Here is a 16,168-nt window from a genome sequence, read left to right as displayed (position 1 = left end):
CTGCGCTGATTCACGTGCTGACAGTAAACCTGTGTCTGAGATACACTCATCCCAATCACGGAACATAGACGATTCCACAATGTTTAAACATACGGGTGTACAGTCTCGAAATACTTTCACGAAAATTACATGCCGTTCACAAGGCGTCTATCAGAAAAAAAAATATGAGCTAGTTTTTTCAGTAGGTACTCACCAGTGATGTTGAAACATCTAACACCTAACCTCGGTAACGAGCAAATTCGTGCGTTCTGGTGGTATTCATGTTGCAAATAAACTTGTAATACGAAACTCAGGTACGAAATTTAACGTAAAATTATTTTTAAAAAATAACCAAAAAAAATTGGTTGTCTGTAAAGTCGGTTTACGGACGATAGTTTAACGTGACAACGTCATAACAAAACATTGATGAAATGATTGCATACTTTTATGAATAAAATTGAATCATTTTTATTGAATTATCACTATTTTATATGGATACAAAGAAGGAGTGAAATGAAATCTACAATTTAATTGATAAATTTACTTTTATTTGCACTCATTAATTCAAATATGTTTATTACTTTAACGAACAGATTATTTTAACTGTAACTTTTATACATGTTTGCTAATCTGTGTTATTCTGTTAAGGAAAGGACGATGATAGGAAAAGTAGGAAACGAATGGGAGTGTTTAAAGTTTAATGTGCCTCGAAAAAGTCAAATCGATGGTTGTTCTAATCGAGAGGAAGAGAGCTAGATGCGGCGCAAGCGTACAATGAGCGTAACGGGACACAGCATGCGTGCAGCCGGCGTTCATCGATTTATTAGACGTCACGTCAAAAAATAACGCAGAGCGTAATAATTGGGAAGCCCGGTTCTTTTCTAGGGCTCCCCATGCGGAGGCCATCCGGGAGTTTCTCAGGGGTCGCGGAGTTTTCATTCATTCATGTTAGAGATAAAGCTCAAACGAAAAGGTTTCGTAAAAGGTTTTGATAAGGGTTGTGTTTATAATACATATGGAAATACAAATGTCACGCTGACCACCCAGTGCTAATAAATGAGTCATGCAATGCTGTTTGGATCTATCTCACTAATCAGTGCTCATTCATGAGTCACGCCGGTCTGTGGGGATATAGCTCACGACCCAGTGCTCATACATGAGTCACATCGGGCTGTGGGGATCTAGCACACGACCCAGTGCTTATACATGAGTAACGCTTGGCTGTGGGAATCTAGCACACGACCCAGTGCTTATACATGAGCCACATCGGGCTGTGGGGATCTAGCTCACGACCAAGTGCTCATACATGAGTCACGCCTGGCTGTGGGGATCTAGCTCACGACCCAGTGCTCATACATAAGTCACGCCGGGCTGTGGGATCTATCTCACTATTCAGTGCTCATACATGAGTCACGCCGGGCTGTTTGAATCTAGACTAGCTCAAACCCTCGCTCATGGTAACGATCCTGCCACAGAGGGTTATAACTAGGAAATTGAATAATTCGCGTTTTCAATAGCCTTCCGGATAGACTACTCATTCCCCTGTACACTCGGGCAAATAACGCCAGTTTATTGGCTGCTGACTTGTGAGTCGAAATTGAGGTTCCTGTGATTCAATACTTCTTTAGCTGAGGGTTTCTCATTGACCCTCAGTCGTGCAGATCAACAGTGAGCCAATAGCTAAAGCAGGTTAAAGGTATATGTATTTTAATTTTAGCCTATCGCAAAATTAACCCGCGAATTTTAGACGTTTACTCAATACCCAGAACAAATTCCATAGATAATGTTTTTATTTGAAATAAACGTTTTTTTATTTCTGATTAAAGTTTTATGTGAGAGAAATATTAAACGTTAATTGAGTCTTCTTTCATTATTTTTTTACGATTTAATAAACCTGGGTTTTTAAATTAAACATCTATTACAAAATAGCGAGTGCCTCAGAAGTCTCGAGGAAGAGGTTTCGTCTTTAAGAGACGCGGGTGTTTGTTCGGGATGCAGCCTGCCAGTTCAAGATAAATGAGGCAGGATGAAGGAACAAATTAAGTCCTCGAACCCAAGGAGGAGAAGGGAAGGGGGTGTTCGGGGCCGAATGAAGGACAGGAGACTAAAAATAGACCACCACCAAACCCCTTTAACACAAACTGTAAATTAAAGAGGCAGAGGAGGGCTTATTAACCAGGGGTTGGGCTGGGGATCTTCTCTGTCCGCCGGCTCGCGCCTCTAAGGGGGTGCCTCCCTTTTCAGGTCATGATTTTATATTTATATTAGTCACTGATCAACTTAAAGACTTTTCCAATTTTTTAACTTTTACGAAATGAAAAATATATACAGCGCATACGTTTTGCATAAATAACTGCCAAAGTTACATTTTTAACTTTTTTGGGTTGTACAAATAAGGAGAATTTCATTTATTGCAGAACTGAAACTTTTTAGGTTTAACTGCAGTCCCACTGGCTACTTCATGATATGGTTTGCATTTCTATCACAAAAACTCGTTTCATGTTTCTTGGCTGTCCAAATCGTAACAAATTTGAGGATTTTGAAATGCCAGGTAAAATTGAATAATATTTTCTGAAAGAAAATCAAACAATTTCTTGAAGAAGCCAGTGGCATTGCAGTTAAGCCTAAAAAGTTTCAGTTCTCCTATAAATTAAATTCTCTTTATTTGTACAACCCAAAAACGTTAAAAATTTAACTTTGGCAGCTAATTATGCAAAAAGTATGAGCTGTATTTCTTTTTAATTTCATGAAATTTAAACAATTTAAAAAGTCTACAAGTTTATCTGTAATTAATTTAAATATAAAATCTTGATCTGAAATGGGAGGCACCCCCTTAAGGAGCAAGCAGTCAGGCAAAGGGCCTGTGTCTCTTTTGGGAGAATTACGCTGTTTGCTAGACTTCGGCATACTGTATCAACAGTAGCTTGGCTTCTGGGTTGTAGCCGTGTCCTTGGCGAATAAATCACCGAAGTTTCGGTCGGCATTGCATTCGCCATCATCAGGGAGCAGTTAGCAGTCCAGTAGGTAACTGCTCCCTGATGATGGCGACTGCAATTTCTACCGAACCTTTCGGTGAATTATTCGCCAAGGGACGCGGCTACAACCAAGAAGCCAAGCTACTTCAGACAACGGCCGTGAAAGCCTGCGAACATTATGCTGTATCAATGTTTAGCACAATTCGCCGAATACAGTATGTCCATGAAATAATGTCCTAGTTTTCAATAATGTGTTATAACGTATTAATGTTTTACCATTTACAACAAAGCATACATCAAATTGCAGGTGAACTAACCTAGCTTTTCTTGCAAATCTTAGTTGCACGACACACATTCAAACCTGAATTCCAATTCTCCTCACACTTTGGTTAAAAATTCCGGAGTAATAGTGTGTCTCAACTCTGTCAAATCATTAGGTAGCGGCGGAACGTAGAGACGATCTTTTATAAAGCCCCCAAGGGAAAAAAATTGGTTGTCTGTAAAGTCGGTTTACGGACGATAGTTTAACGTGACAACGTCATAACATAACTTTGATGAAACGATTGCATACTTTTATGAAAAAATTGAATCATTTTTATTTAATTATCACTATTTTGTATGGATACAAAGAAGGAGTGAAATGAAATCTACAATTTAATAGATGAATTTACTTTTATTTGCACTCATGAATTCGAATATGTTTATTACTTTAACGATGATATTATTTTAACTATAACTTTTATACATATTTGCTATTTAACTTCTTCCAATCTGTGTTATTCTGTTAAGGATAGGACGATGATAGGAAAAGTAGGAAACGAATGGGAGTTTTTCAAGTTTAATGTGCCTCGAAAAAGTCAAATCGATGGTTGTTCCAATCGAGTGGAAAAAAGATATATGCGGCGCAAGCGTACAATGAGCGTAACGGGACACAGCATAACGGGACAATGTGCGTAATGGGTACTTTTTCGTGCGTGCAGCCGGTGTTCATCGATTTGTTAGACGTTGTCACGTCATAAAACCGCTTGGCGTTATGTTTAGGTGAACGTGCAGGCCAGAGAAAAGCTCTGTCCTCTCGACCATTGCGACCAATCCAATGGTTAGGTATTTGGACGTTCAACCACTCTCGTACAAAGAGATTCCAATCAGAGAAGGTCTCCGCCATGTTGCCAGATAAAGTTCACAGGTTCACCTTTTACTAATTGGCGGAAAGAGCCATTCTTTCGCGCTGCAAGCGAGAAAAACAACAAAGCATTATTCGCGCATACGCTTGTTTAAAACCTTTTTTGAGTTACTCTTTAAATTGTAACCTTGAACCAACACTCTGCAACGCTTACAGTTGATACTATTAAAATAAATTTTATAACTGTGACATTATTTTATGAACAAACTGTGATTGGCCTTGGTTCTGTATGACTGTGTGACTTCCAAACCGTTCAACCGATCGCCGTGGGTAAACAGAAAATCACAGCAATTTCGTGTCATTTCTCTACATCCAACACACTGTCTTAAAGCGCTATCCGTTTTGCTTTAACTCGCGGACAATGTATCAGAGTGTGTTCAGCCCGGAAACACCGGGTACTGCAGCTAGTATATGTAATTTGTGTATATGTACATGATTATGTATATATATACGCTGTTTGATCTAAGGATGAGTGGAAGAGATGGGGAGGGTATTTTCTAGATGTTTGCTCCCAGAAACGATGAAACGACAGGAGGGAGTAGTTGTTTGCAAGTCAGGAGAGCAACTGAAGTCACGACTGCCTCCCTTATCTGCCTCTCTTTCCCCGTCTTCCCCGGACCAGCTCTTCCATTACCCCTTGAATAGATGTTTATGTCAAACTATATGTGAATATCCCGTCTAGGGATTAAAACTTTTCCTACTTCTTTTATATTTATTATAGCCTGCACGTAAAACTGGATTTTTCATGTCGTTTATCAGAACGGCGGATACTGTATTTTCCGTGCGGGAATTGGTAAATGCTGACGGGACAGGAAACTTCCCGCGCGTGTCGAAAGAAGACGCGCTCAGCGGGCTCCGGCGGGAGGGCGATGCCAAGTCCCGCCACGAGCTACGAGTCACGAGCCACGAGCTGCGAGCTACATGCTACGAGACACGAGCCACGACCTACGAGCCACAAGCCACGAGCTACGAGACACGAGCCACGAGCCACGAGCCACGAGCCACGAGCCACGAGCCACTAGCCACGAGCCACGAGCCACAAGCCACGAGCTACATGCTACGAGCCACGAGCTGCGAGCCACAAGCCACGAACTACGAGCTACGAGCCACGAGCTACGAGACACGAGCCACGAGCCACGAGCTACGAGACACGAGCCACGAGTCACGAGCCACGAGCCATTAGCCACGAGCCACAAGCCACGAGCTACATGCTACGAGCCACGAGCTGCGAGCCACAAGCCACGAACTACGAGCCACGAGCTACGAGACACGAGCCACGAGCTACGAGCCACGAGCTACGAGACACGAGCCACGAGTCACGAGTCACGAGCCACGAGCCACTAGCCACGAGCCACGAGCCACAAGCCACGAGCTACATGCTACGAGCCACGAGCTGCGAGCCACAAGCCACGAACTACGAGCTACGAGCCACGAGCTACGAGACACGAGCCACGAGCTACGAGCCACGAGCTACGAGACACGAGCCACGAGTCACGAGCCACGAGCCACGAGCCACGAGACACGAGCCACAAGCCACGAGCTACATGCTACGAGCCACGAGCTGCGAGCCACAAGCCACGAACTACGAGCTAAGAGACATGAGCTACGAGACACGAGCCACGAGCCAGGCGCGCTGCGCGAGCAGCCGTGCGTGTGGCGGCTGCGCGGAGCAGCTCAAGGATTTTTTTTTTTTTTCGACGATTATCGGTTTCCCATAATGAAAGTAGCTCCCCGTGCGGCGAGAGGAGAGTAGCCCGATGCTGTTTCGGAACACATGTTACCTTCTCTCTGGCGCCACGAAGTTTGTTCGAGTCGATAATGCAAAAAAGGCTTCGCTGTCTTCAAGGTGCATGTACGAGGGCTTTTATTTTCCAACTTCCGATGGGCTATACGAAAAGAAAAATTTACATAACATAGTAATTTTACTACCGAAAGTACAGCAGGGTCTTACTTATTTTACTACATAATCGCCAAAAAATATCGAGGTATTTTTAATATCTTAACACACACAAGCTTCTCGATGCCTTCTTGGAAGAAAGCCACTACCGAATAGAGAAACAGGGCCAGCGCCTGAATCTCTATTTCCCTCAAGACGCCGCTGTGAGGCAGGTGGACTAATAGTGCGGCGCCTTCTGCAGCACTATTCGCAAATCTTATACGTCTTGACGCGGGAGTCAGTGCGCCGCGTGATTAGTCTACCCGCCTCACAGCGGCGTCGTGAGGGAGAGAGAGATTCAGGCGCTGGCCTTGTTTCCCTATTCACTGGCGGCCAACTTAATCCAATAAGGTAAATGCCTCGATCGTTTTGGCGATTATGTAGAAGAATAAGTAAGACCCTGCTGTACTTTTGGTAAGTTTTTTATATAGAACATCGGAGACTTAAAAACAACAGCTCTCGTATTTCTCCAGTTCGTGGGCACCATATCACTGTAAGATATTGTACCAATGTTGTTTCACTTAAAGGAGTTCCCCCTTATAGATCGAAGAATTTTTTTTCTTTCTGGATAGTCCAAAACTGTCTAAGATAAGATAAATTTCGACGATTTTAGGACAAAATACCCATACCAGTTCATAATTTAAAAAAAAAGTTTTCATTATTTCTGTAGCTTATAAAGACTTTACCTCTGAAGCTTAAACTGTTAAATTTTAAGACCTTTGCTACTTCCCCAGGCAAGTGCTTGACTACATCATACAGGAAATAACGTCAATTATAATTACAATTTATTAACGCAATTAATTCAAACCTTACTTACTAAAAAAATTCTTGTAATTTTCACAACATATATTTTATTTGAACATTGTCCTTATATAAAATGTTATTTCACTTCATCGATGATTTTTGCCGCATGGGTGTTTTCGAACAGGGTTGTTATGGAGCTGCCGCTCAACTTTAAGTTAGTTGAGAATGAATCATACATGCTTCTTTTTGCGATATTAGCATAATACGGCCCAGAAATAAGGAGAAAATGGATAAAAATGATGGCTTACATTATTTCAAAAGTCAATAGATAAAAGTTTGAAAATATTTAACTTTATTTTGGTATCAAAATTATCTAAAAAATTAAATTAATTAAAAAAATATATGTATAAAATGTGCGCTAGTGTAAGACGGAGTCTGCATGTATAAACATTCGAATTTTTGCCTATCGCGAAAAATGAAAACTACGAAAATTTTTCCGTCTCTACTAATGCGTAATGCATATCACTAGGAACCTTCAACATACGTGTTATCATTTGGAGACAGACTAGAATCATGATATATGTTAATTTATAGTAATTTAACGTTTCAAAAAGTATACAAAACAAAAAAAAAATTTGTCTGTAAAGTCGGTTTAAGAACGATAGTTTAACGTGACGTCATAACAAAACATTGATGAAATTATTGCATACTTTTATGAATAAAATTGAATCATTTTTATTGAATTATCACTAATTCGAATGGATACAAAGGAGTGAAATGAAATCTACAATTTAATTGATAAATTTACTTTTATTTGCACTCATTAACTCAAATATGTTTATTACTTTAACAAAGAGATAATTTAACTATAACTTTTATACATGTTTGCTATTTAACTTCTTCCAATATGTGTTATTCTGTTAAGGATAGGACGATGATAGGAAAAATAGGAAACGAATGGGAGTGTTTCAAGTTTAAAGTGCCTCGAAAAAGTCAAATCGATGGTTTTCCAGTCGAGTGGAAGAGAGATAGATGCGGCGCAAGCGTACAATGAGCGTAACTGGACACATCGTAACGGGACAATGTGTGTAATGGGACACTGAGTCATCCTTTTTCGTGCGTGCAGCCGGCGTTCATCGATTTATTAGAAGTTGTCACGTCAAAAAAGTTACAGGGTGTATCTGCAGTCCGAGCAGAAAGACGAAGTGTAGCAGCAGCCGAGTTGCGGACTGGCGGTGGACTGGAGACGTAATGGCGGTGTTGCAGGTTCCGGCGCGGCTTCAAGCAGTTCTTCTCGTGCTGCCCCGGCGTGCAGCTGAGCCCCGAGGTGCTGGCGCGGCGCGAGGCCGTGCACAGCCGCTACTACAGCGTGTCCGGCTCGCCCGAAGCCGGCTGCCGCGTCGTGCGCAACGGTGAGCCGCCTGCTCTCCCGGCTCGCGCTCCCGCTGCCACTCTCGCTGCCACTGCCGCTGCCACTGCCACTGCCGCTGCCACTGCCGCTCCCGCTGCCACTGCCACTGCCAGTCCCGCTGCCACTGCCACTGCCACTGCCACTGCCACTGCCGCTGCCACTGCCAATGCCGCTGCCACTGCCACTGCCGCTGCCACTGCCTCTCCCGCTGCTACTGCCTCTCCCGCTGCCACTGCCACTGCCGCTGCCACTGCCACTGCCACTCCCACTGCCTCTCCCGCTGCCACTGCCACTGCCGCTGCCACTGCCACTGCCGCTGCCACTGCCACTGCCACTCCCACTGCCACTGCCGCTGCCACTGCCACTGCCGCTGCCACTGCCACTGCCACTGCCACTGCCACTCCCACTGCCTCTCCCGCTGCCACTGCCACTGCCGCTGCCACTGCCACTGCCACTCCCACTGCCTCTCCCGCTGCCACTGCCACTGCCACTCCCACTGCCTCTCCCGCTGCCACTGCCACTGCCGCTGCCACTGCCACTGCCCCTGCCGCTCCCGCTGCCACTGCCACTGCCGCTGCCACTGCCACTGTCACTGCCACTGCCACTCCCACTGCCTCTCCCACTGCCACTGCCACTGCCGCTGCCACTGCCACTCCCACTGCCTCTCCCGCTGCCACTGCCACTGCCGCTGCCACTGCCACTGCCCCTGCCGCTCCCGCTGCCACTGCCACTGCCGCTGCCACTGCCACTGCCACTCCCACTGCCTCTCCCGCTGCCACTGCCACTGCCGCTGCCACTGCCACTGCCCCTGCCGCTCCCGCTGCCACTGCCACTGCCGCTGCCACTGCCACTGTCACTGCCACTGCCACTCCCACTGCCTCTCCCGCTGCCACTGCCACTGCCGCTGCCACTGCCACTGCCACTCCCACTGCCTCTCCCGCTGCCGCTGCCACTGCCACTGCCACTGCCCCTGCCGCTCCCGCTGCCACTGTCACTGCCACTGCCACTCCCACTGCCTCTCCCGCTGCCACTGCCACTGCCGCTGCCACTGCCGCTGCCACTGCCACTGCCTCTCCCGCTGCCACTGCCACTGCCACTGCCACTGCCTCTCCCGCTGCCACTGCCACTGCCTCTCCCGCTGCCACTGCCTCTGCCTCTCCCGCTGCCACTGCCACTGCCACTGCCACTGCCACTGCCTCTCCCGCTGCCACTGCCACTGCCTCTCCCGCTGCCACTGCCACTGCCACTGCCACTGCCTCTCCCGCTGCCACTGCCGCTGCCTCTCCCGCTGCCACTGCCACTGCCACTGCCACTGCCACTGCCTCTCCCGCTGCCACTGCCACTGCCGCTGCCACTGCCACTCCCACTGCCACTGCCGCTGCCACTGCCACTGCCGCTGCCACTGCCACTGCCGCTGCCACTGCCACTGCCACTCCCACTGCCTCTCCCGCTGCCACTACCACTGCCGCTGCCACTGCCACTGCCACTGCCGCTACCACTGCCTCTCCCGCTGCCACTGCCACTGCCACTGCCACTGCCACTCCCACTGCCTCTCCCGCTGCCACTGCCACTGCCGCTGCCACTGCCACTGCCACTCCCACTGCCTCTCCCGCTGCCACTGCCACTGCCACTCCCACTGCCTCTCCCGCTGCCACTGCCACTGCCGCTGCCACTGCCGCTGCCCCTGCCGCTGCCACTGCCACTGCCGCTGCCACTGCCACTGTCACTGCCACTGCCACTCCCACTGCCTTTCCCGCTGCCACTGCCACTGCCGCTGCCACTGCCACTCCCACTCCCACTGCCTCTCCCGCTGCCACTGCCGCTGCCACTGCCACTGCCCCTGCCGCTCCCGCTGCCACTGCCACTGCCGCTGCCACTGCCACTGCCACTCCCACTGCCTCTCCCGCTGCCACTGCCACTGCCGCTGCCACTGCCCCTGCCGCTCCCGCTGCCACTGCCACTGCCGCTGCCACTGCCACTGTCACTGCCACTGCCACTCCCACTGCCTCTCCCGCTGCCACTGCCACTGCCGCTGCCACTGCCACTGCCACTCCCACTGCCTCTCCCGCTGCCGCTGCCACTGCACTGCCACTGCCCCTGCCGCTCCCGCTGCCACTGTCACTGCCACTGCCACTCCCACTGCCTCTCCCGCTGCCACTGCCACTGCCGCTGCCACTGCCGCTGCCACTGCCACTGCCTCTCCCGCTGCCACTGCCACTGCCACTGCCACTGCCACTGCCTCTCCCGCTGCCACTGCTTCTGCCTCTCCCGCTGCCAATGGCCGCTGCCTCTCCCGCTGCCACTGCCACTGCCACTGCCACTGCCACTGCCTCTCCCGCTGCCACTGCCACTGCCTCTCCCGCTGCCACTGCCACTGCCACTGCCACTGCCACTGCCTCTCCCGCTGCCACTGCCGCTGCCTCTCCCGCTGCCACTGCCACTGCCACTGCCACTGCCTCTCCCGCTGCCACTGCCACTGCCTCTCCCGCTGCCACTGCCACTGCCACTGCCGCTGCCACTGCCACTGCCTCTCCCGCTGCCACTGCCACTGCCGCTGCCACTGCCACTGCCACTCCCACTTCCTCTCCCGCTGCCGCTGCCACTGCCACTGCCACTGTCACTGCCACTGCCACTCCCACTGCCTCTCCCGCTGCCACTGCCACTGCCACTGCCGCTGCCACTGCCACTGCCTCTCCCGCTGCCACTGCCACTGCCACTGCCGCTGCCACTGCCTCTCCCGCTGCCACTGCCACTGCCTCTCCCGCTGCCACTGCCGCTGCCACTGCCACTGCCACTGCCACTCCCGCTGCCACTGTCACTGTCACAGTCACTGTCACTGCCACTGCCTTCCTGACTGTCTACTTCCCGGCTCTAACTCTGTTCACGACCGCATTCCTGACACTGACCCCATTCCTGACACTGACCCCGTTCCTTACACTGGCCCCGTTCCTTATACTGGCCCCATTCCTGATACTGATCCCATTCCTGACACTGACCCCGTTCCTGACACTGACCGCATTCCGACACTTACCCCATTCCTGACACTGGACCCATTCCTGACACTGGCCCCATTCCTGACACTGGCCTCATTCCTGACACTGAGCTCATTCCTGACACTGGCCCCATTCCTGACACTGGCCCCATTCCTGACACTGATCTCATTCCTGACACTGGCCCCATTCCTGACACTGACCGCATTACGACACTTACCCCATTCCTGACACTAGAACCCATTCCTGACACTGGCCCCATTCCTGACACTGGCCTCATTCCTGACACTGATCTCATTCCTGACACTGACACCGTTCCTGACACTGACCGCATTCCGACACTTACCCCATTCCTGACACTGGACCCATTCCTGACACTGGCCCCATTCCTGACACTGGACCCATTCCTGACACTGGCCCCATTCCTGACACTGATCTCATTCCTGACACTGACCCCGTTCCTGACACTGAACGCATTCCGACACTTACCCCATTCCTGACACTGGACCCATTCCTGACACTGGCCCCATTCCTGACACTGGCCCCATTCCTGACACTGATCTCATTCCTGACACTGACCCCGTTCCTGACACTGACCGCATTCCGACACTTACCCCATTCCTGACACTGACCCCGTTCCTGACACTGACCGCATTCCGACACTTACCCCATTCCTGACACTGGACCCATTCCTGACACTGGCCCCATTCCTGACACTGGCCTCATTCCTGACACTGATCTCATTCCTGACACTGACCCCGTTCCTGACACTGACCGCATTCCGACACTTACCACATTCCTGACACTGGCCCCATTCCTGACACTGGCCCCATTCCTGACACTGGACCCATTCCTGACACTGGCCCCATTCCTGACACTGGCCTCATTCCTGACACTGATCTCATTCCTGACACTGACCCCGTTCCTGACACTGACCGCATTCCGACACTTACCCCATTCCTGACACTGGACCCATTCCTGACACTGGCCCCATTCCTGACACTGGCCCCATTCCTGACACTGATCTCATTCCTGACACTGACCCCGTTCCTGACACTGACCGCATTCCGACACTTACCCCATTCCTGACACTGGACCCATTCCTGACACTGGCCCCATTCCTGACACTGATCCCATTCCTGACACTGGCCCCATTCTTGACACTGATCCCATTCCTGACACTGATCCCATTCCTGACATTGATCCCATTCCTGACACTGGCCCCATTCCTGACACTGGCCCCATTCCTGACACTGATCCCATTCCTGACACTGATCACATTTCTGACACTGATCCCATTCCTGAAACTGATCCCATTCCTGACACTGGCCCCATTCCTGACACTGATCCCATTCCTGACACTGGTCCCATTCCTCACACTGGCCCCATTCCTGACACTGATCCCATTCCTGACACTGATCTCATTCCTGACATATTTCCCATTCCTGACACTGATCCCATTCCTGACACTGATCCCATTCCTGACACTGATCCCATTCCTGACATTGATCCCATTCCTGACACTGTCCCCATTCCTGACACTGGCCCCATTCCTGACACTGATCTCATTCCTGACACTGGCCCCATTCCTCACATTGGCCCCATTCCTGACACTGGCCCCATTCCTGACACTGATCTCATTCCTGACACAGACCCCATTCCTCACACTGGCCCCATTCCTGACACTGGCCTCATTCCTGACACTGATCTCATTCCTGACACTGACCCCGTTCCTGACACTGAACGCATTCCGACACTTACCCCATTCCTGACACTGGACCCATTCCTGACACTGGCCCCATTCCTGACACTGGCCCCATTCCTGACACTGATCTCATTCCTGACACTGACCCCGTTCCTGACACTGACCGCATTCCGACACTTACCCCAGTCCTGACACTGACCCCGTTCCTGACACTGACCGCATTCCGACACTTACCCCATTCCTGACACTGGACCCATTCCTGAAACTGGCCCCATTCCTGACACTGGCCTCATTCCTGACACTGATCTCATTCCTGACACTGACCCCATTCCTGACACTGATCCCATTCCTGACACTGATCCCATTCCTGACATTGATCCCATTCCTGACACTGTCCCCATTCCTGACACTGGCCCCATTCCTGACACTGATCTCATTCCTGACACTGGCCCCATTCCTCATATTGGCCCCATTCCTGACACTGGCCCCACTCCTGACACTGATCTCATTCCTGACACTGACCCCATTCCTCACACTGGCCCCATTCCTGACACTGTCCTCATTCCTGACACTGATCTCATTCCTGACACTGACCCCGTTCCTGACACTGAACGCATTCCGACACTTACCCCATTCCTGACACTGGACCCATTCCTGACACTGGCCCCATTCCTGACACTGGCCCCATTCCTGACACTGATCTCATTCCTGACACTGACCCCGTTCCTGACACTGACCGCATTCCGACACTTACCCCATTCCTGACACTGACCCCGTTCCTGACACTGACCGCATTCCGACACTTACCCCATTCCTGACACTGGACCCATTCCTGACACTGGCCCCATTCCTGACACTGGCCTCATTCCTGACACTGATCTCATTCCTGACACTGACCCCGTTCCTGACACTGACCGCATTCCGACACTTACCCCATTCCTGACACTGGACCCATTCCTGACACTGGCCCCATTCTTGACACTGGACCCATTCCTGACACTGGCCCCATTCCTGACACTGGCCTCATTCCTGACACTGATCTCATTCCTGACACTGACCCCGTTCCTGACACTGACCGCATTCCGACACTTACCCCATTCCTGACACTGGACCCATTCCTGACACTGGCCCCATTCCTGACACTGATCCCATTCCTGACACTGGCCTCATTCCTGACACTGATCCCATTCCTGACACTGGCCCCATTCCTGACACTGATCCCATTCCTGACACTGATCCCATTCCTGACATTGATCCCATTCCTGACACTGGCCCCATTCCTGACACTGGCCCCATTCCTGACACTGATCCCATTCCTGACACTGATCACATTTCTGACACTGATCCCATTCCTGAAACTGATCCCATTCCTGACACTGGCCCCATTCCTGACACTGATCCCATTCCTGACACTGGCCCCATTCCTCACACTGGCCCCATTCCTGACACTGATCCCATTCCTGACACTGATCTCATTCCTGACATCTTTCCCATTCCTGACACTGATCCCATTCCTGACACTGATCCCATTCCTGACACTGATCCCATTCCTGACATTGATCCCATTCCTTACACTGTCCCCATTCCTGACACTGGCCCCATTCCTGACACTGATCTAATTCCTGATACTGGCCCCATTCCTCACATTGGCCCCATTCCTGACACTGGCCCCATTCCTGACACTGATCTCATTCCTGACACTGACCCCATTCCTCACACTGGCCCCATTCCTGACACTGGCCTCATTCCTGACACTGATCTCATTCCTGATACTGACCCCGTTCCTGACACTGAACGCATTCCGACACTTACCCCATTCCTGACACTGGACCCATTCCTGACACTGGCCCCATTCCTGACACTGGCCCCATTCCTGACACTGATCTCATTCCTGACACTGACCCCGTTCCTGACACTGACCGCATTCCGACACTTACCCCATTCCTGACACTGACCCCGTTCCTGACACTGACCGCATTCCGACACTTACCCCATTCCTGACACTGGACCCATTCCTGACACTGGCCCCATTCCTGACACTGGCCTCATTCCTGACACTGATCTCATTCCTGACACTGACCCCGTTCCTGACACTGATCCCATTCCTGACACTGATCCCATTCCTGACATTGATCCCATTCCTGACACTGTCCCCATTCCTGACACTGGCCCCATTCCTGACACTGATCTCATACCTGACACTGGCCCCATTCCTCACGTTGGCCCCATTCCTGACACTGGCCCCATTCCTGACACTGATCTCATTCCTGACACTGACCCCATTCCTCACACTGGCCCCATTCCTGACACTGGCCTCATTCCTGACACTGATCTCATTCCTGACACTGACCCCGTTCCTGACACTGAACGCATTCCGACACTTACCCCATTCCTGACACTGGACCCATTCCTGACACTGGCCCCATTCCTGACACTGGCCCCATTCCTGACACTGATCTCATTCCTGACACTGACTTCGTTCCTGACACTGACCGCATTCCGACACTTACCCCATTCCTGACACTGACCCCGTTCCTGACACTGACCGCATTCCGACACTTACCCCATTCCTGACACTGGACCCATTCCTGACACTGGCCCCATTCCTGACACTGGCATCATTCCTGACACTGATCTCATTCCTGACACTGACCCCGTTCCTGACACTGACCGCATTCCGACACTTACCCCATTCCTGACACTGGACCCATTCCTGACACTGGCCCCATTCCTGACACTGGACCCATTCCTGACACTGGCCCCATTCCTGACACTGGCCTCATTCCTGACACTGATCTCATTCCTGACACTGACCCCGTTCCTGACACTGACCGCATTCCGACACTTACCCCATTCCTGACACTGGACCCATTCCTGACACTGGCCCCACTCCTGACACTGGCCCCATTCCTGACACTGATCTCATTCCTGACACTGACCCCGTTCCTGACAGTGACCGCATTCCGACACTTACCCCATTCCTGACACTGGACCCATTCCTGACACTGGCCTCATTCCTGACACTGATCCCATTCCTGACACTGGCCCCATTCGTGACACTGATCCCATTCCTGACACTGATCCCATTCCTGACATTGATCCCATTCCTGACACTGGCCCCATTCCTGACACTGGCCCCATTCCTTACACTGATCCCATTCCTGACACTGATCACATTTCTGACACTGATCCCATTCCTGAAACTGATCCCATTCCTGACACTGGCCCCATTCCTGACACTGATC

The 16,168-nt window shown here is 50.7% G+C and overlaps 2 protein-coding genes across 2 annotated transcripts in view; one reads left to right on the top strand and one right to left on the bottom strand.

The window, feature by feature from the left end:
• Window positions 1-8,237, top strand: part of LOC134528563 (tachykinin-like peptides receptor 99D) — a gene marked incomplete at its 3' end in the record, with an annotated part of 105,157 nt that extends 96,920 nt beyond the window's left edge. The window contains exon 6 of the mRNA XM_063362299.1: window positions 8,084-8,237. Within this exon, the coding sequence (XP_063218369.1) occupies window positions 8,084-8,237 (154 nt within the window). The remainder of the gene's footprint in view (window positions 1-8,083) is intronic.
• Window positions 8,238-8,817: 580 nt separating this feature from the next.
• On the bottom strand, window positions 8,818-15,902 carry LOC134528554 (fibroin heavy chain-like). Its single transcript, XM_063362287.1, has 8 exons — window positions 15,898-15,902; window positions 15,119-15,286; window positions 13,446-13,530; window positions 10,124-10,337; window positions 10,028-10,080; window positions 9,725-9,930; window positions 9,417-9,534; window positions 8,818-9,060 (listed from the first exon to the last, which is right to left on the bottom strand). Exons 1-8 carry the CDS (start codon window positions 15,900-15,902, stop codon window positions 8,818-8,820), a joined length of 1,092 nt encoding a protein of 363 aa, XP_063218357.1.
• Between the last annotated feature and the right edge of the window lie 266 nt (window positions 15,903-16,168).

The sequence above is a fragment of the Bacillus rossius genome, chromosome 1, assembly GCF_032445375.1.
Source record: "Bacillus rossius redtenbacheri isolate Brsri chromosome 1, Brsri_v3, whole genome shotgun sequence".
NCBI lineage: Eukaryota > Metazoa > Arthropoda > Insecta > Phasmatodea > Bacillidae > Bacillus > Bacillus rossius.
Note: the sequence above shows the minus strand (reverse complement) of the source record. Positions and strands in the feature narration are given on the sequence as shown.